General features: G+C 31.8%; 1 protein-coding gene and 1 long non-coding RNA gene across 2 annotated transcripts; both read right to left on the bottom strand.

Moving 5' to 3' along the window:
- Window positions 1-6,071: 6,071 nt before the first annotated feature.
- On the bottom strand, window positions 6,072-11,326 carry LOC124956079. The gene is made up of 3 exons (XR_007103074.1): window positions 10,386-11,326; window positions 8,506-8,916; window positions 6,072-8,394 (listed from the first exon to the last, which is right to left on the bottom strand). It is a non-coding gene; the product is annotated as an uncharacterized LOC124956079 (long non-coding RNA).
- A 3,401-nt stretch (window positions 11,327-14,727) lies between these two features.
- On the bottom strand, window positions 14,728-22,110 carry LOC124955947 (transportin-3). Its single transcript, XM_047511155.1, is given in 20 exon segments — window positions 14,728-15,902; window positions 16,737-16,919; window positions 17,051-17,163; window positions 17,235-17,402; window positions 17,531-17,687; window positions 17,779-17,987; window positions 18,061-18,161; window positions 18,164-18,200; window positions 18,307-18,545; window positions 18,636-18,827; window positions 18,895-19,034; window positions 19,144-19,382; window positions 19,507-19,653; window positions 19,718-19,862; window positions 19,936-20,153; window positions 20,213-20,350; window positions 20,416-20,488; window positions 20,589-20,746; window positions 20,927-21,130; window positions 21,554-22,110. Coding segments are annotated over 19 exon segments (2,901 nt in total). The 5' UTR covers window positions 21,671-22,110; the 3' UTR covers window positions 14,728-15,902; window positions 16,737-16,813.
- Window positions 22,111-22,181: the final 71 nt, after the last annotated feature.

The following is a 22,181-nucleotide window of genomic DNA, read 5'->3' as shown; positions in this document are numbered from 1 at the left end:
GAAAAGTAAATGACGCTTTATGATATATAAAAGAAGTTCTTTTTCTTTTTTTTTTCTTCAATTTTTCTCTCTCTCTCTATCTCTCTCTTTTTTTAATCAATAGACCTATAATAATTATCAAAGAGAGGCAAAGTATAAGCGCGTTGTGAAGGTATAGACCGATAAAACCAATGTACTAGCTTCGTTCTCTCTCTCTCTCTCTCTCTCTCTCTCTTTTTCTTTCGCTAGTGTCCGCTAATATAATGCGGCCAATAAAGCGCGCGCGGCCCAGCGAAGATTTTAGTTTACACATCCAGTGGCCACCGGATGCATAAAGAAAGTCTTTGTCTCGTTATTCGACGAACTCGCCCGTAACGCCGCGCGCATTCGCGGCTAATGAGCGAAAAGGCGTTACATCTTCCTTTATTAACATCCGCGCGCGCGCGCGCCTGTGTGTGTGTGTGTGTGTCTGTGTGTGTTACGCCGTCGTCGTTACCGATGAAAATTATACCGGTTGGTGAATTTCGGGGCAATAAATGAAGAATAATTTTTCTTTGAATTAAAACGAACCAAAGAGAAAAAAAAGAGGAAAAGAAAACAATTATTATTAATATTAAGATGTAAATGTATCGGTACAATGTACCGAAAATTTATATTACGTTTCTTCTTTTTGTTTTTTTATTTAATAATTAATCCTGATTATATGTCATAAAGTTTACACCTTCTCATATCTTTTTAGAAATTACATATATATATATATATATATTATACGTTCTTCCATGTATTATTATTCTAAATTTTTGAAATGAAAAAATGAAAAAAAAGGAAAAGAAAGAAAGAAAGAAAGAGAAGAAAAAAAATAATAAATAAAATAAAATAAAAAATTCCAACGCGTCATAGGACTCGGGAATGTTAAATTAATATTGAATGTTAAATTAAAATTGAAAATTAATATTGATGAAAACGTTTCGAGATAAACGTTTAATTAAATCGATGAGAAAAAAAAAAGAAAAGTATATCGTAATAATCGATCGATCGATCGATTATTTTTAATGAAAGGCTGATGTAGGATAGGATCAATATGGCTGTATAAGAGGAATGACATCTTATCTTGAACAATATCTTGGCGCGTCGTGATTCAATCCTCGTCTGCGGAGGCCAACAGGCTTGGTTCACGAGAAATAATACGCATGCGCGCAATCGTGCGGAAAAGGACACCGATCCTATAATATATGTCCTGTGCTTCGTCCATTCGTCAACCCCCCTGGAGCAGTTTCGAAATGACACGCTCGCCAAAATCTATTTTAAAATGCTTTTTCAATATTTCACATTTAACATTTATAACGAGTTTATTTCGAATCACCTGATATATAAGTGACTCTCTAGGTTTATTATATACAATAATAATTTATACAACAGGATATTCCAATATCTCAATTCGTTTCATTTCCTTCATTTTCATTCGTCAATTATTTTAATCAACAGAACAAATTTTAGAATTTAATTATCTTTTTAATAATAAATGTGTATACTTACATATTTATATATATATATATATTGAATATAAAATATATTCTATGTAAGTTGCATATACACTTAATTATGTAATACATTTCTGAGAGCAACTATAAAAGTATGGAAATTAGTTTAAAAATTAGTAGATTAGAAACGAATTAATTAGGATAAAATGGTAATACGTTAAATATACATATATATATATATATGTAATAATAGAACGAAGGAAATGGAACAAGCTTGAAGTATTATAAATAACACGTTTAAAAGATAATATCGGTATGAAACGAGACGTACGTATCTATAGATTTCTATTTCAAGAAAGACAGCTGATAATAACAATGTACCATTTCTTTGCGCGATGTACTTAATCGATAACAATTGAGTTATATTTTATCACTTTAGAACGATCCTGATATATATATATATATATATATATATATATATATATATATATATATATAAAAAATTCATATCACGTAATCGTTTATTTCCAAATGATATCAACCAACACGTGCGCATTCACCAACGTAAAATAATTACTTCGATCATTATTTTTTTTCTAAGAAAAAAAAAAAAAGAGAAAAAAGAAAAAGTAAAATTGAAAGTAAATAGGGGGATGAAAAAATCAAATCAAGTCAAATCAAATAAATAAGAAATGTTCGAATTGTTCAATGATGTCATATATATAGATACATGATAAATAATTTCTAAACTAAAATCCATGATCGACGAAGACGATACGATACGAATCGGGAGAAGCGCTCTGCTGTCATTCGATGTGTACGCGTATGTAACTGCGGCAGCAGAGCTGCGGAGATGTCGACCACTGGTGGTGGGATACCAAATGGTGGGGGTAGAGCGTAAGGTGGGTGGGGAATAGGTGACAAGAGAAAGGATTCCTGCAGGGGAAGATAGGTGCCCGGTATATGTATATATGTGAAAGAGAGAGAAAGAGATAGATATGGATCCTGTGTGTGTATTGTCTGTGAAAGAAAGAGAGAGAGAAAGAGAGAGAGAGAAAGAGATACGTATATTGTATACTTGTATCGTGTACGAAAGAGAGGGATGAAAATATTGTACAGGTATATAAGACAAAGTGTAAAAGGGGTGAAAAAGAGGGGAGGTTATTGGAAGGTGGTAGAGAGACGATTTCTTATGGAAGGGATAGGTAACGTGTAAAGGGTATGTGTATGTCTGTGTGTGTGTATGTATAGAGTAGAGAGAGAGGGAGAGAAAGAGAAGGACAGTGTAAGAGAGGGTGAGAAATCGGGTCCTTCACCCTTAGGAACGGACCGTATAGCTCATTGATCTCCTACTCCTACTACTTGCATTACATTTCTAACTGACTATACTGACACGACGTCATACATACATATTTATCTTGAGACAGATATATATATTTAACAGTATTCGTGTCAAGTTTCGATCTATTGATTTTTCTTAATCATTGATATTTATCGAAGAGGTCTTTCTTTCTCTTGATTTGTTTTTTCTAGAAAAAAAAAAAAAAAGAAAAATTCTATATGTATGTGTATATATATATATATATGCATTTCGTTTTTTAATGGCGAACACCATGGACCAACGACAAAGCAGACTCCTTCTTATCAATGAGTAAGAACGACGGGACAAAACTAATGAGTCTATCGAGACCGTCTGAGTGCTTCTTCGTTTCTCTCTTTCTCTCTCTCTCTCTCTCTCTCTCTCTCTCTCTCTCTCTCTCTCTCTCGTTTGTATTTTATGTTAAATATAAAAGAGATTACATATAGCGTACGTTGGTATGAATATTATGGTTCATTATTTATAACACATTCATAAATTTTCTTGTTTCTAATCCGCAAGAATTCATTAATATCGATTATTATGATTCTTCCAAAAATCTATATATATATATATATATATATATAGAGATCGCATGATCATTCTACAATCATATATATATATACACATTTATTTTTAAATTATAAATTATAAAATATATAGTCATTTTAAATATAATTTTTCGATTATATCCATAATATAATCAAAAAATTATATATAACTAATTATTATCATAATCCTACAAAGATAATTATACAAGACTTCGAAACTATAAATCAAATATGATATATACCATAATTTTTAGTTTGATTTTTTAAGATTATATAGATATATATCAAATATGATATTAGTATGTAACGAACGATATGATAAATTACTTTCCTTCGAAATGTGCACTTCTTGATTCGATTCACTACAAAGAAATAATAATCATATATCTCTACGTATCTACATGATTGCAAGACGTTCTGAAGATTATTCCTATACGATAAGGGTTGAAAAGAGGAAGAAGAAATTGAGGGAAGAGACTCTGTATATACATATATATATATATATATATATATATATATATATATATAAATATATATGTATACATCTATCTATCTATATAGATATATGAATAAGGGGGGCAGATGCACGTGTGTACTTTAATTCGCGGCTATATTTGCATCCGGTACACCTGGTAACGGCACCGCAGTAGTCCTCCATCGAAAATGCTCGCGTAATCATTGTACAACGTTTGCCTCTCTCGCCGTGGTTCCTGCCATTTTATCGCCAGCCAAGATTCTATGTATGTATGTATGTATGTATGTACTCTTACGTATATATATATATATATACGTATTAACGTAAATAAGTACGTGCGTACATATCTATGTGTATGTATGTACGTACACGTATGTACTTTCGAAAGATCCGCCTCTCTTGGACTTTATTGTGCCGCTTCGGTGATCACGTCTTGATAAACTTTCGACATACGAATTTCAAGCAACTTTTTTTCTCTCTCATCATTTTACATTATTTTCTCAATATTTATTCTTTTTCTTTTCTTGATTTTTTCCCCTCCTATATCCATGTACAGTAATTTTCTATATACATATGCAAATTTATTTATGCAAATTTGTAAGGGAAAGAAAATTTCCATGAGCGAGAACATTGACCTTGATTATCTTTAAGTTTATTATATAAAATGTACTATATTAAATATTATAAAATATTCTTAAGACGCGTTAATTATACACGCGTTATGTAACAACATTCAAAGGAAAATAAATAAAGAAAAAGGTTTATTAATTACTACAATGATTCATTGAAACATATTACGTATTTGAAACGAATTATCCATTGAAACACTTACAGCCTAGAATAGAGAGACCTATTCACATAGGGAGAGATTTCCTATCAATGATTTCTGTTATTTCATCGGTCCGAACTTTTCTTCCCGAAGTACAAATTTACCGTCGTAACAAGTGCTTTTTTACGATATCCAATTGTCGATCCAATACTCAACCATTCCTTCATTCCTCCCTCTTTAATAGTCACCATTTACAACAAGCAAAGGATACCATAGGTATAATATTCTATTCCCTTTATCAACAGGGATACAATAATTAAGATGATTGAAATTAGTAAATGTCTTGAATAAAAAGAAAAGTAAAAGAAAGGGAAAGAAAATGGAGAAAAGGAAAAAGAAAAAGGCAAAGGAAAAAGAAATTCGTCAAGGGTTAACAATTATTTTTTCAAATTCTGATCGATGCAGAAAATCTCATTCAATCGGTTATTCCATTTGAAAGTCAGCGAATATGAGCAAACCGCATACGAGAGAGACAACATTCTATCTATCTCTCTCTCCTTCTCTCTCTTTTTCTCTCTCTCCCTCTCCGAGAGAAAGATAGAAAGAGAAAGAGAATGTATCTTGCGCGTGCGCGTTCTCTTTTCCTCGGGGTCATCAGAAATTCGCATCGGCCATCAGCCGGTGCCAATAACGTACCAACCAAGGCAGATGGGAGACGAGGCGAGGGAATATATAGCGGTTGGCCGGACGAACAGAGAGAGATAGAGATAGAGACAAAGAGAGAGAGAGAGAGAGAGAGAGAGAAAGAGAGAGATACAGCGAGAACATGGTAGGGGCCGAGGGGGTGACTTTGCAGTCTGCAGCCTCGTACCAGCCTATCATCAAGCCCCCGTTACTTTAGATCGGATTAAAAACATTTTCTCATCGCATTTGTACGATCGACATTATTATTCTCTAGTTCGTAATTTTCTTCTTCTTCTTTTTTCGTTTCTTTTCCTTTTTCAGTTTTTTTTTTTTTCTCTCTCTCTCTCTCCCTCTCTCTCTCTCTCTCTCTCTCTCTCTCTTTTTTTTTCGATCCACCCAGATATAATAATAAAGAAATATTTCCGGTTTATACCGAAGAGTTTGCGTATCGAGACGATGAATCATCTTCGAGAAATCATTTCGGTAGAATGATTACACATACTTTTGACTCATCGCCTCAATGCGACACGTATGTGTACGTATGTATATATATGGTTATTCGGAGAAGTTGATATTTGCGACGTCAGTATTCTCTGTCTATTCAAATATATTAATAATATTATTAATCAAAACGTGGGTTAAAACGTTATTGGAATTTTAATATAGTATTATTATAATAGTAATACCAATAGTATTAATACTGTTATGTCCTATTTATATTATTATTATACCTTCATATGTGATATGGAGTAAGAATATTATTGTATAGTGATAGAATCCTGTTAATAGCATTGCTAATACTATTAGAATATCATCCAATGCCATATTCACACGTATACGTAATATAATCCTAATTCTTTTCGTAGGTATAATGAATTTGTAAAGAAAAAAAAAAAAAAGAGAAAAAGGAGAGAGAGAGAGAGAGGGGGTGAGGGGAGGAAAGAAAGGAAAAAAAAGAAATTAAAAAATTACTTTTATCAAGATCAAAAGATAGTTGAATGTTTTTGGTAAAGGTATTAGAACGAAATGGTTGATCCAAGAAAGGAAAGAAAGGAAAAGCAGACGGGAGAGGAGGTTTGGGTTCTCCAGACTGTATAGCAAACTCCTTCGAAATTCCCCGCTGAGACGTCTGGCCAGACTCGGCCGACGATTTTTATTGTTCGTCGCCTACGTCTCATCCTACCACGCGGAATCGAGCCTTCCATGTCGATACCTCCACCCACGGACAGATTCTCTATTCTCTTTTATATAGGCCGAACCACCTAAAACGTTTCCTTTCGTCTTCCAGACTCCAGATTCATTCTGTTGTGTCCTTTCTTTCTTTCTTTCTTTATTTATTCTTCTTTCTTCGTTTCGACCTTGCCTATACATTTTTACTTCTTAACGAGGAGAAATCCTGTCAGATGAGAAAGAAAGAAAGAGAGAGAGACAATGCAAGATAAACATATATATATATATATGTGTGTGTATGTATGTGTGTGTGTATGTTTGTGGGGAGATTTATATAGGAACACCTGAATATATCAATTAATTTACAAGGTAAATTTTTCCTTTTCTTTTTTATCTTAAAATCACTTCAAAATGAATGTATTAATACATGCCTCTGTATAAGATACAAAGGTATGTTCTGTTCGTTTTGAAATGAGTCACCCAGTATATATATATATATATATTCTTATATATACAGTGTTGATACATCAATTGTAATACAGAATGTAGTAGTTTCAATCTAATAAAATAGAAAACAAAATTGTCCGACTTCAAACAACTGTATTAATAAATAATATCAAATATAAAAGTGTGTCCTACTTGAAATATGTAAGTCATACAGTATATATATATATATATACACAGAAACATACACACATACGCGATATACATTCACATATAGTTTGAATGCAGTAATTGGAATATATGTACTGCAGTGAAGTTTGAATATAATACACAGTGATTTGAAAACAAAATGTTTGACTAACTCTTTAGCACCTGTTCATTTCCAGTTGATTAAAAGATCACTCTATGGTACTTTGAGATCATCAGCTCTCTGGAACACCTGCTCTTGCATGTACCAATTGTAAAACATTGATAGATCTATATATACATATGAATACATAGTTAGAATTTCAATCGAATCCCAGTCGATATCTTTCATTGTGCATTCGCTGCTTCAAATCTCTCTCTCTCTCTCTCTCTCTCTCTCTCTCTCTCTCTCTCTCTCTCTTTGTTGTCTTCAAAGAGAACATTTACGCAGGTGATACGTACAGATCTCACAAAGTATATCGTGTTCTGGGATTGACATTCAAAGGGCAGAGAATTTCGAAACTCACGAAATTTCGAACATATCGTTCTGATATCTACGCTCCTGGTTGCGTCGACGGATCGAACGAGCAAATGCGAATGAACGAGCGAACGAACGAACGAACGAACGAGCGAACGAACTAGCGAACGAACGAACGACCGGAACGATGAACTCTGAACAATGGAAATGAAACGACGTTCCACAGGATCATCAAGCAGCATGCTTTCCATGTTAATTATTTTCATTATCATCATTAACTATTATTAACAACGTTTCTTATTTATCGGACATAATTAATTAATTATCGATATCGAATATTTATAATTGTCGATGCATTTTTTGTAAAATCGATAAGAAAAATTATTTATAATTTATTTATCATTCGAGGAATAATTATTACGTAGTTCTTTCGTTCATTTGGCAAAAGACGATACCTAGTACATGTATCTACATTTGTGTACGGGGAGGGTTATTCGTTGGAAGCAACGAGAATAGGCAAATTCTCTCTTTCTCTCTCTCTATCTCTTTCTCTCTCACTCTTTCGCAGTCTTTCACGTACGTATAGCGGTAGGAAGTCGTGCATCACGTTCAGAGTCTGAGAAGCGAGCAAACGACGGACCGTTGCAGCCGCGCTGCATCGATTTTACGTACGATCGCGGAACCGGAAGCGAACGTCTACTAACGTGGATGTGAAATCGGTCGAACGAGGGCCAGTTTTACGCTCGTTTATTCGTTTTGCTTATTCTTTTCTTCTAATTTCTTTTTTTTTTTTCTTTTGCTTTCTTTCGTTTCTTTCTTTCTGAAACATTTTTCAATTTTGTTATCATCAAATAGTAATAATATAAGTATAATATAAAAAGAATATAATATATATTATTAATTCGATCGAATTTCGTGCAATTTAAAATACTTTTTCCAAGCATAAAAATCATGGCTGTTGACCCATTCGAAGTGTCATTAACTCTTCATGAAAGACATCGTCCGAGAAAAGAAATGCATCCCATCCGGCTTTCGCATCATACGAGACATACAAATTGTCGTTGACTTTCGGACCGACATAGGAGTTGTGCAGATTGCACATCTAACTATCCTTTGCCGCGAGCTTAGTTGCTTATATCATAATACATGCGTATATAATATATATACATGCATATATATATAGTAGATTTCGTATCGTTGCATGCCCAACATGCAAAACAAACTTCTTCGAACTTTCCTTACGACGTTTATCGGGAATCGTCTCGGCAATTTCCGATTATTTACCAAGAACTTATTGAATCGTACATTGGAAATGGCCAATCGATGCAGAAATTGTTTGATACTGTAAAGAATATAATGTCATTGTAACATTAAGCAGTACTCTTGTTTTATCTCTCGATGATACGACGGTTCTTTTGTCATGGAAAAAAAAAAAAAAAAAAAAAAAAAAAGAAGAAGAAAGGGAAGACTATTTAACGAGAGAAAGGATATGGAATAGTAATAATAACACATAACAATAACAATAACAATAACAATAATAATAATAATATGAAAAAGAAAGAAAAGAAAAAGAAGAAAAAATAAGAAGAATAAGAAGAAGAAAATGAAGAGAACGAAGACGAAGAAGATGAGGGTGGATGAAACATTGGCAGAATGCAGTGATACGCAGTGGCGGCGGCAATGGTGGCGTTGGCATGCAGCGAAACGCCGAAAATGCAGTATGTGTATATATATATATATATATATATATACATATGTGTATATATATATATTATATAATATAGTATATATACATATGTGTATATGGCAAAGAGAAAAGAAGAGAGAGAAAAAAAGAGAGAGAGAGGTAGAGAGAGAGAGAGAGAAGAGGAGAGAGAGAGAGAACGCACGACGACATCGGCGTCGGGCGTGGCGGATAACTGACCTCGCCTCGTCTGGCCCCTCTCGAGGCATCGTTTGTACCATCCCCAGCCACTATGGCTATCGTACGTTGCCCTTCCCCTCCTCTCACTCACTCGCTCACTATCTCTCTCTCTCTCTCTCATTCTTTCTTTCTTTCTCTCTCTTTATTCTATCCCCACCACGTGACGGTCGGAACGCCGACCTTAGTACCCCCCACTACCGAAACAGCCGTTGTCGCAGCCGCCGCAGCCTGCACCGGAGACGCGCCGCCACACCGTCCCGACGTAGCTGCAACCGCCTCCTCCACCTCCGCCGCCTCCACCTCGCACGTCTCGTTCGCGCCTTCCGCAGCCCCGTAGATTGCAGACAGGCAGTCTGGCTGTCTGGTTGCCCAGCAACGCCGTGGCTGCCCGTCGCCGTCGTCGTCGCCGTCGATGCTAGAAGGGTGGGCCTACTGATGGCTTTAAACGACTTCTTCTAACGAACAAGATCTCTCCCTACTCCCTTAACCACCCACCCATCTATCCACCCTATCATCTCTCTTGTTTTACTACGAGAAGATTCCTTCTTTTCTTCTTTTTTTTTGTTTTTCTCTTTTTCATACCACTGCAAATTCTTTCTTTCTTTTTTCTTTTTTTTTTATATCATAACGCGTTTCTTTTCTTTTGTTCTCTTCTAAATACATCACATCTCTTCTTTTCTTTGCATATATACCGTTATATATATATATATGTATATATTGTGTATCTCTCGATTAATTGATCCTCTTTCTCTTTGTAATTGTTATATATTAATGAAGAAATATCTTTGCTTGTTTTTTTTATTTGTAAATTAATTTCTCTCCCTGTTGTACTTTTAAATATTTTTTTGATATATGAAAAATGGGCCTTGGGTGGTCCGGATTCGAACCTGAGAATAAGGTGGGGCCGAGGAAGGAGAGGAAGAATTTGGAGATCTTCGGATTTGCATCGTTCCATGCTTCAACACCTAGCTAATCGTTCCCTCTTGAATGTATACCTTGTTTTTTAACCTTCTTATGTTAATCTCTCGAAATATATTATAATATTAAAATTATTTTCATATGGATGTATTTACTTTCTTTTGCAGTACTTGATTTTGATAATAGCTTCAACAAACAACACTCTCTCTCTCTCTCTTTCCTCCTTAAAGATTTCTGATTTCTGTACGTTTCAAATAATAAAACTTTTTTTTTCTTTAAACTCATATTTCGCGTGCGCAATATAGCCATCGCGCCATACACAGTCACTACTATATCTCGTATATATTTGCATGTGCGAATTTACATTACATACGTGTTCGTAAGTCATGCCGATGATATTTGAGGAACGCGTATATGAGTTGGTAACACTGATAGTACCAAAGACTGACTGCTTCGAGATTCCATACCATTTATATCTATCTAGGTAAAGAGAAATATATACAGTTTAAATTTATAGGATCCTTGCAGGTTAATTAGATAAGGTAGACAGACGTAGTGAAACATTGGAGATAATATCAACAATTTCAATATTTCTAAATGAACAAACGTATCCACGAGTATCATCGAGTCGAGCGCCATGTTTGCTTTGTCAAACGATTGATCGATATGTTTCTCAGACGATTTTTCACATCTTCTAAATCATTTCATATATGTATATGTATATATTGTATATATATATATATATATATATATATATATATCCACAGGGTGGAGCAAAAGTTCTTAGACTTGTAGTTTAGACTTTTTAGACTTTGTAATAGAAAAGAAAAATAAGCTTATGTAGTCTCGAAAAAAAGGGAACGGAGTAATCGATAAAAAAAAAAAATTATTTATAACTTCGGCCCACCCGTATACGATACACAAAAAAAATAGAGTTTAACGTGAATTATTCAAAAGTTATTATTTAACATTGATTTTTAGCAGGATTAATAATCCTTACATGGTATTGTGGTATATATTATGTATGCATAATATATATTATATATATATATATATCAGACATGTAATATAGGTTAGGTATAGTTAGTAAAGTAAAAAGAAAAAAGAGAGAGAGAGAGAGAGAGAGAGAGAGAAAAAGAAGAAGTCAACTTATAGGTGCATTTTGGAGAGGGCTGCGCGTATGGCAGCGACGTGACGCGACGCGACGCGTCTCCCTTCAAGAGATATCCACTCGTTAGTTTCACCGGTAGTCAGGTAACGAAGAGCCCTTTATTGATGGGCCGTAATGCAACGAGTGGACCGTCACAGTGGTATTCCATACATGGACACAACACGACTGTGCAATTACCAAGTACACATCAATTGTAGTACACATTACAGTAAATCGATATAATCATGTACTATCAATTATAACGATGCAAAAAGAAAAAAAGAAAAACAATGTCAATACGTGTGAAAGTAATTGTCTTATTTAAAATATAATTCTATTAAGGATTTAAACCTAAACAATCGTTCATCCTAATGTTATAAGGTCAAACAACGGATAAACCTCTATATTTTTTCTTAGTAAATGTAGGTATAGTATATATCCCTCTTCTCTCTCTCTCTCTTCTTTCTCTCGTTTACTCTCTGCAAAAAAAAGAGTTTTCCCTCGGTGTATCACTAGTACAATACCAACCTAACCTTTAAGTTTCCTAACCTGTTCTATTGGGGTGAGGTCTAGACACTACTCTGCTCTCCTCGAGTCACTCATAGCAAATCGTACTAGTTTAAGAAGTTCATCCCGTATGATCGAACAATATGCTTGCTTCTCTCTCTCTCTCTCTCTCTCTTTCTCTTTCTCTCTGTGTAAGCTGTTCTGCGCTAGTTTACCGAGGACCTTTCACAAGTGCTTTCTTCGATGCAAACGATGAATAGAGAACGTCAACGTGGCTTTATTCGATATGATCTCCAATATTTCGCATATGTATTATTCGTATGTGTATTAGTTAATACATTCGAACCCCCTCCCTCTTTCTTTACACCACCGCCCAATTCTTATTACGCTAATTCTTTATTCCAATCAAAATTGCATTCTACTTTATTTTTATCTTTTCATATAAAATGTGTTCCTCTTTTCTTTCTTTTTTTCTTTTCTTTAAAGAATAATTTGGAGATATTACAAGAGATATCTAATACGACTAAATGACGCGACGACAACGACGACGATGCAGACCGCCCACCTGTTCGCACATTTCGATACATACCATCTCAGTCAGAATACAATTCTTTAAGCAATAAGCTAGCTCCGCCTTTTTCTCTGACTCATCTTAACCGTCGTCGAGTGACTCAGCTTCTGAGATTGTCGACAATGTCTTCGGACGTGGCATATCTTGAAACGTCGAGCGCTACTAACGCGCGATGATCAGTATTCTTCTTTCTTTTTTCTCGAAATGATGCACTTCGAGAATCGCAATCGTTCCAAGATGGCGCAAACGAATTCGATAGATCGAATAATATTTTTCGTTTTTTTTTGGTTCATAACCCGACCAAAACTAATACAATTATTGTTAATAATTTAACTCTAATGTAATACGATACATATATATAATATATATATAATATATATATATAACAATGATTAAAAAAATATTTTCTATGAACATTAATGAACTTTTTATATCTAACTTTTGACTGAATAATATTTTTCATTCTAGAAAATTCAAACATGAATGTTCGAAAATGGAGATTGAAATTATCAAAAAACGAATAAATTTAATCATGATTCATTGTACTTTTATAATAAACGATTATATGAAATAGTATTTCTCTCTGTGCGGCGGGGGGAATGAGAAAAAGAAAAAAAAAAAAAGAAAATAATAAAAATAAATAAAAATAGAGTAATAAAGTAAAAAATAGAGTTGAAATTAAAAATAGGTTAGAAAAGCGAATATATAAATGTAAGCTGTGAAATAAATTAAATCGTATATATATATATATATATATTATGTGCAAAAACGAAAAAGGTGTGAATGCACCGGTTGCATCAATGTTTCACTCGATAACGAGAGTAGCTGCTTTTCCGCGTTGCGGTAAGAACGCGTACTCTTTATCCGTTCAATACCTGGATCAAAATTCCAGGTCACGACACCGCGATCACGTGCGCCGTTCCGCAATGCGAAAGCCGACATAACCTCGAAGCGTCGAGAGGCACCTGCCGCCGGTCTGCATGCGACCGAGTACACACACTACATACACACACACACGCACAGACAGATATACGTATATACATATCGTGTGTATATATATATATATATATATATATATACATATACATAGACAAGCTCAAATTTTTAAGCTCACCATCGCGAACTTCGCTTCCAAGTATATATCCTGTTCGTCTCGAGGATGTATCATCATTATTTTCTTCGAAATCTTTTTTTTTCACCTCATTTCAAACTCTCACAATTGATATATTGATTTATCTTATCATTGATCCTTTCTACTTGCAATATCGTATAGATTTGTTTAATAACATAGCATTGTACTTGGTAATTTTTTTTTTTTTATGAAAATCATTCGATATACAATTTTTATCCTCCCACTCAGTCCTACAAAAAGAAAAAAAAAGAAAAAAAGAAAAAGAAAAAGAAAAAGAAACGTAATCCAAAAATAAACCGACTTAGTTCAGACCGTAGAGCAAAAAAAAAAAGAACTAATAAATCCTATAAATATATAGAGTCATGGTGTGTGTGTGTGCTATATATATATATATATATGTATATATATATATATATAGGATGCACACACCCACACGTATATATGAAACCTATATATATATATAAAGAAAATACTCTTGTTTTTAAATTGAATATATATATAGTAATATAATATACATAGTATATAAAATTTTCTGAAAACTTTTTTAATGAGCATAACTACATTTGCATGGCACGTTTAGAATGAAACGTTTTAAGTCTACGAGCCAGTCGTTCCATAGATAGATGAAATGATCGTGAATCACCTCCTGAGCTTGGAATGTCGGAGCCGTGCATCGTGCCACTCTGCATTCTTCGCGTGTTGTCTGCAAGAAACCGTGTGCTGTTGTATCGTATGAGAGAAGTGTACACGTTGGCATAATGTCCTTAAATTCGTTTCATTATATTCTATTTTCTAATTAAATTAATCAGATTAATAATTACATTCGTTGTGAGTCGAGTAAAAGTTATTTTACTGATTGACTCACCGATTGATTGATTGATTGATTGATTGATTGAATGATTGATTGATTGATTGTTTGATTTATTTATTTGTTATTGATTTATTTATTTATTTAGGTAAAAAATATCGCTTTATTTCAATTATCTTCATTATCTGTTATTACAAAATGAAGCAGCGTTTAAACTGTCATTGATAAATGCTAAATCGGTATTTATATATATATCGATGTACATCACAATTGAATTTCAGTTTAAACATCAATGATAGTATGTTAAAGATAGTCCTGCATAGTATCTTAAGTTCCATACTATAAGTATACTATATGTACACAATAACATTCCATGACAAACTTGAACTTATCTTTGCTTTCGTAACCAATCTGTACAATTTAATAATATGTGCTCTTATAGCATTTAAATTAAATATATCAAGAATGTAGCTTCTAAACTTATTTTTATATATCTATTATATAAATGTGTATTATATTTATAATTGCGTTATCCTTATATAAATATGATTTTATTACACAGAAAAAGCAGTCGTTACACATACAGATTGTATTTCTGTATAGTAATAGTAATAGTAATAGTTTGGAACTATAATACGAAGTTGTTATATTAGTATATAAACATTTTTATACATCATTAAAATTAAAACTTTTCTGGTGTAGATTTTTATCATTATACCCATAATTGTAAAGAAACAGTACGGAAGAATTTTTTCTAAAAGATTCTCTCTACCGCATCGCTTTTGAAATTTTATATAATATTTGTTGTAGTCCGTAATAGAAGAATAAGCAGTTTTCTTTTTTTCTCTTTTCTTTTTTCTTAAGAAGTTCAATATGTTTTATATGAAACGTCAAAAATTTTTTTTCAATACAATCTTATATAAATTTTCAATGAAAGAATTTTCACTCGAGTATATTCTTCAAAGAAAATTTAATATAAATTGATTTCAATATCATACGCTTGTACATTTTCAATCCATAGTTTTTTCATAAATATAATAATGATATAGAGAGTTAATAAATTCATAACTGAGATACTCTGCAATTTATGTATCATGTTAATCGTTATATTATAATTATAAAATCTTTGTCTCCAAAGTGTAAAAGATTAAATACGGCTATGACTTTTTCGAATTAGATGGAAAATAAAAAGAGATATTGCGTATTACAATTTGATTTAAAATGTTTCGTTCTTTTTTCTTTTTTTCTCTTTTCCCTTATAGTTGAGACAAGTTAGACGCATGTATACATAAATTTCTTACTTTCCATCCCTCTTTCTCTAAAATATTTTTATAAGAAAATATATGTTTATGTATGTTTATTACAATCAAATTAATAAAATGTAATTATGTGTTTCATAATATTAATAAGATTGAAAGAAAATACAAAAATTTGTCATTAAATGTCCGAAGTATTCTACTAATTACATATCATTTTACAAAGTATGTATTTATATTTTCTCACTACTAACAGCTATATTGATCTGATTTATTAACCAAAAAGAAAAAAAAAATCCGTAAGAGATGACTAGATATTTATCTATTACATAATAGGCAATATAAAAAAAAAAAAAAACGAGAAATATAATTCTGAAATAGTTAAACGGTTAAAAAAGTTTTTATGCAAAAGAATAATTCACCTATTTGGTGGTTCTATCAAAAATTATATTTTATCATTTATTCTTTTTCAATTTTTGTATATGTATATTTGTGCGATTATATATACATAAAAACTAAAAGAATAAATTGTATCTTAAAAAATTCTTTTTTAAAACGACATAATGCTTGAAAAAAAAAAATAAAGAAACAAGAAAAAAAAAAGAAAAATAAAAAATAAATTCAAATGTTAAATGTTAGTTTATTATAGAAATAAAATTTGTTTACATACTTTGCAAATGAATATGTAGATAGAATAAACTATATATTATTATATATATATATTATATGTATACATATATATATACATACACATATATATACACACGCACACACAGACCACAAATGTATGTATGTATGTATGTATGTATGTATGTATGCTGCATGTATGTACGTCTATTATATAGATTTCCGCGAAACTGCTTTTTTTTTCGTAACAGTTTATAAAGTTAACTTACCAATTAACAACACCCTTGTAAGTTCTCATCACTTTTGTTGTAATTGCATAGGGGTATTGCATTTTGGAAGAACTTTATTAATTATTAGTTCTATTAATCATTGATAAAAAATCAAGTTGCATCAACGATATAAACGCCGCGAAGTATCTTAGGGCAACTGTCACAGGTTTAGCTGTATCAGCTCTAAATAATAATAATAATATAATGAAGATACATATGTGTATATATATATATATATGTATATATTACAGATATACGTGTAAAATTTGGCTGTTTTCATTAATTTGAGATTAAAAAAGTAACTTTAATTATACCTTGTAACAGTATTATGGAATTCAACAAGTTGTTCGTTCGTTGCCGTAGGAGATCCATCCGCATTTTGAGTTGGCATTGATTTTATAGCTTCTTCTAACCATTTTGACGAAAGCTAGAAAAATAAAATTTATTTTAAATAATTTAAGATTTTAAATACACAATTTTTATTATACGATAACGTACCTGCCTATCGGCTAAATTAAGTTCAACCATAACGTCCGCAACATCGGATAACATGTACGAAGATAAAGAGAATACAGAAGCATGAAGAAGTCTCATAACTAATGTTTGACCTTTTTCTAATATTATTCCTCTCACTAATTGTCGTCGTATCGAATAATCAGGATGTGACTATAAATATTAATTATAAAAAAAAAGAAAAAAAAAAATATATATATATATAAATATATATATGTATATATAATTTAAATGATAAGAATATTCTAAATAGAGATTGTAAATATCGTGTATATAAATACCTGAAGCATTCTACCACTATATAAAAGATCATAAAAGAATTTCATTACTGAGGCATTAGCATCCCTATGATCTAAACTACACGCCATCAAAGCACAGTCAATTACACTGCCGATTATTGATGAATGTAGAAAAGGAATAGGTACTCTTTGTAGAAACCTATTGAAAAAAGAAAAAAAAGAAAAAAAAAAAAAATTGTGTTACATTTGAAAATTAATACAATATATAATATCGTCGAAATTTTATCTACCTAGCACATAATCTGAAGAGATCGTCTATAGTATCAGGATGATCTTTTAACCGTCATCTTGTTGAAGAATTGTAAAGTAGGTCCAATAAAGCTTCCAACATACTCAATAATCCTGGCAAACAATCCGTTTCAGAAGCATATTCGTCGACTAATATGGAACCAAGATATAAGAAACAACTATGCTGATGAGCGGAATATAATTGTACAATCTGTAAGTATATTATAAAAATAATTACAATAGATATATGAAGTATCATATATTTTAATAATATTATTATGTACCTGTTTTACAAGTGGCTCAAGAAGATGTGCAGAATATTTGCCTACACATCTAACAGCAAACCTTAAGCAACGACAACATCTTTCCATAAGTCTTGCATCGTGTGATATTCTGTACATACATTTGACAATACTGGCCACATCTGTCAATAAATATTAATTATATGACACGAGTTAACTTCCCTCCATCTCTCTCTCTCTCTCTCTCTCTCTCCCTTATAATAGAAATATATTCTATTCATGACTTACTTCAGTAACAACATTCTGACAAGGATGTGGTTCGTTTGTATCCCGGATTAGAGGATTAGTGTACCTAAATATTACTGCTAATCTATCTAACCATATCACAGGATCAGCCTTTGTTCCCTTTTCTATTGATACTTTATTTTGTAGAATCTCACAAAGTGGTATAGCTTGAAACCAACACAATTCTTTCATTGCTGGGGTAATTTCTGCTCTTGGTAATCTTGCCAGAACTAATGCCGTACCTATATAAATCATTATATATTATTATATGAATTATCTTGATCATTATATTCAAAGTTTAAAAAATAAATATACAATAAATATAGAATTACCTTTTAGCAGTCCAATAGCAGATTCGTTACTTATGCCGAAACTGTCAAGAGAGCGTGCAATTTGCAATAATCCAGGGAAATGTGGTCCCATACGTATTGCACATGCAGTGCAAATGCTTAAAAGTGCACCGGACGCTGCAGTTCCTAATCCTTTCTGACTTAGACAGGCCAATAAAGTATTTAGTATTGGTTCTGTAATAATCATTTAAATGACAATATATAAGATATTAATATTAATGTAAACACACATTATATTTACCTAACGTTTGTGGATGACTATCTATCCATTCGCATAACTCTCCTAACAAAAGAATACTTGTATGTCGTACAGCAATATGAGTGTTTTCTGGTAAATTAAGGATTGCTTCAACTACTTTTGGAACAACGTCATTTTCCTCTCTGTACGATGAAATGGAATGATTATTAAAAATACTTTTTAATATTTCATTAATTATTGTTGTGTGTGTGTGTGTATATATATATATATATATATATCAGTATAACTCACGGTAGAATATTTTTAGCAACTGCTTGCATTACAAAAAGGGCAGCCTCTATAGAATCCCATGTAGGAGTTTGAACGGGTGGTAGTCCTTGTGGACCAGGACCACCTGTTAATGAAGAAAACATTTGTCTGAAACAATGACTGCTGCCAACAACAAATATTACGTCTTTTATGAGTTCTGATACGCGATTTCTAAATTCTGCAAACTCTTCTCCTCCTCCACCTTCTTCTACTAAACCAAGCTATAATAAATTAATTAATATATTAGTATGCTTATACACACATATATATATATATATATATATATATATGTATATATTAGTTTTAAATTATAAAAGATATACATAGATAAAAGGACACACTCACATGATCTGGTTCCATTTGACAATGCCTACAAAGAGCACCGATTAATCGTTCAATGTGCGGTCGAAATACGAGATTGAGCTCATCATCATTTTTTTGATAAAGAACTTCCGATAATCGATACCAAAGATGGAAAGTTATTTGTGCGACCTAAAAAGCATAGTAGAAATAATTAATACGAATATTTAGCATCTAATATATACGAATTACTAACTTCATAATCGTGATGCCCAAGACATATGAGAACAAGATCAAGAATCTTGATAGCATAATGACTTTTTCTATCCACGCTACCTTCTATAATAGTATCGATAAATGTTTCGGCCAATTCCGTAAAAACGCGACAATAATTAATAGATCTGTGTAATAAAAAGATTTAATATATTAATTGCTATAATAATGATAAAATATCTTAATAATTTTCAATTTTACTTTTCCATATCTTCATGAACGACAGATAAATGATATGGTTGTTCTAAATCCATTACATTACTAAAAAGACACATTTGTAATTGTTGAAATTGAGCACTTGGTTCGCTATTATTATCTCGACTATTATTACTATCTTCTTCTAATGCTTGTAAGATAACACACATACAATCAGCAGCAGCTTCATGTAATTGAGAGCCAGCCATATGATTACCCAATACCTATAATAATTTATATATCAATAATTCAATATAAATCATTAAATGTTATAAATACTTACTTGAAACACGTATGTCACAACTTCGCTCGTTGGTATAGTCTGAAGAGGTATAGCACGAACAGTAATCCAACTAGTAAAACATCGAAGAATAGTAACCCGTATTTGTACATTATCACCCCCATCTTTTAAACACATTTTCTGAAATAATATAATATAATATTTATTTTTCATTTAACAATCTATAACTTTATCAAATTACATACCAAGAATTCTGTAACTGTATCAGCTGTTGCAATAAGTTCTACCAATACGTGTTGTCTTCTGTTGGCTCCTAATCTAAATCACATATAAATCATATTAATAAGAACAAAAAAAAGAAGATATTACTAATATACAATCAAGGAGGATATTTTATACTTTATAATGTTTTTTATACCTAAGAGATTTTGACTTTACTTCTTCTGGAAGTACAGTCATAATCTCTAATAATGGCCAAAGACTGCTGCTTGTTCCTCCGAACCTGTTAATTAAATCTATAACAGGTTTCTGCCAGGATGACATTTGTAACGCAAGAGCAGCCAATGCTAAACATAACTGTAAACAATAAGAAATATTATATACATCCTCTCTCCTTAGGATATATAAGAGAAAAAATTTACAATAGTTTTAATTTAAGAAAAAAATATTTAACTTATATATATATATACATATATAACTTATGTGTATATATATATATATATATATATATACATATACATATACATATATATAAACCTGTGTAACAATGGCAGAATTGGTGTGCTCATTAATTTGTGATATATGTTCCATCAAAGAATCGCGCAAAGAATTATGAGCTTCTAGGGGTAACTCATGAAAGGATAATTGTATTTTTGTACGCATAGTTTGTGCAGCAAAATAACAAGACTCTATGTCTCTCTTTTGCTGCAACATTTCGTCAGATATTTTCCATGCAAATACCTAAAAATAATAAAATAATAAGATGCTTGTTTGATGTGCCTAATAGATACATATACATATACATATACATATATATATATATATATATATATATATGTATGTATATGTACAGATATATATTAAAACTATTATACATATAGATAGAATTAACACATGTAATGATCAGTATCAGATACTATAACAATCTGCACATGCCAAATTTATTATAAATACAACAGTTTTATTATATTAATGTAAAAAAGATCTCACAAAAGTTAGAGGTTAAAAAGTGTTATTAACAACATGTTTTCTATTAATTGCAATTGAGCATTAATATGTATCACACAGATATTTAATATAATAAATAAGAATATTAAATTAATAAAGATATCAATAATATTATTGATAGTACAATATAGACTTTAGGTTGAGTTAATAACTTACTGATTTTTGCAATTCTCCAAGCCATAATGATGCTTTCCCAGAATCGGATGGATTAGAATTATTGTATAAAGAATATACAGCTTGATAGACAGTTTCCAAAGCAGGTGGAGAATCCATAGTTCAAATAATAATTTTTCTCCGATAAATCTCCATACAGTTGATAATTCCTACTAACAACAGATTTACTACTCGCGTTTCTGGATGATGATCTTCCAACCTGTACAAGCCGCGAAAATCTACGTTCGCATTGTCGGTATGTACATTACGAAAACGTAATTTTTCCTAACATTTTCTGTTTTATCGACTAACTAAAGGAGATTGAGGAGATTAAGCGAACTGAAAACGAATGAGAGGATGTAACCGGTCGTCCATAATTTTACCACATTATTTTTTTGTTACAAACAATTTTCTTTCTTCATACAAATTATTATTATTATTATTATTAAATATTCTGAATCTCCATAGTCACAAATATTGTAGACAAAAAATTTGAAGTCGCACGATAAATCTTAAAGTAACACTGCACGTTCAATCTTTTTTTCGAAATATCGACAATATCACAGTATCGAAATCATAGTTGCCAACCTTTCTATCAACGCCATCTCGATCGTCTTTCAAAATTTTCTCT

The sequence above is a fragment of the Vespa velutina genome, chromosome 20, assembly GCF_912470025.1.
Source record: "Vespa velutina chromosome 20, iVesVel2.1, whole genome shotgun sequence".
Classification (NCBI taxonomy): Eukaryota; Metazoa; Arthropoda; class Insecta; order Hymenoptera; family Vespidae; genus Vespa; species Vespa velutina.
Note: the sequence above shows the minus strand (reverse complement) of the source record. Positions and strands in the feature narration are given on the sequence as shown.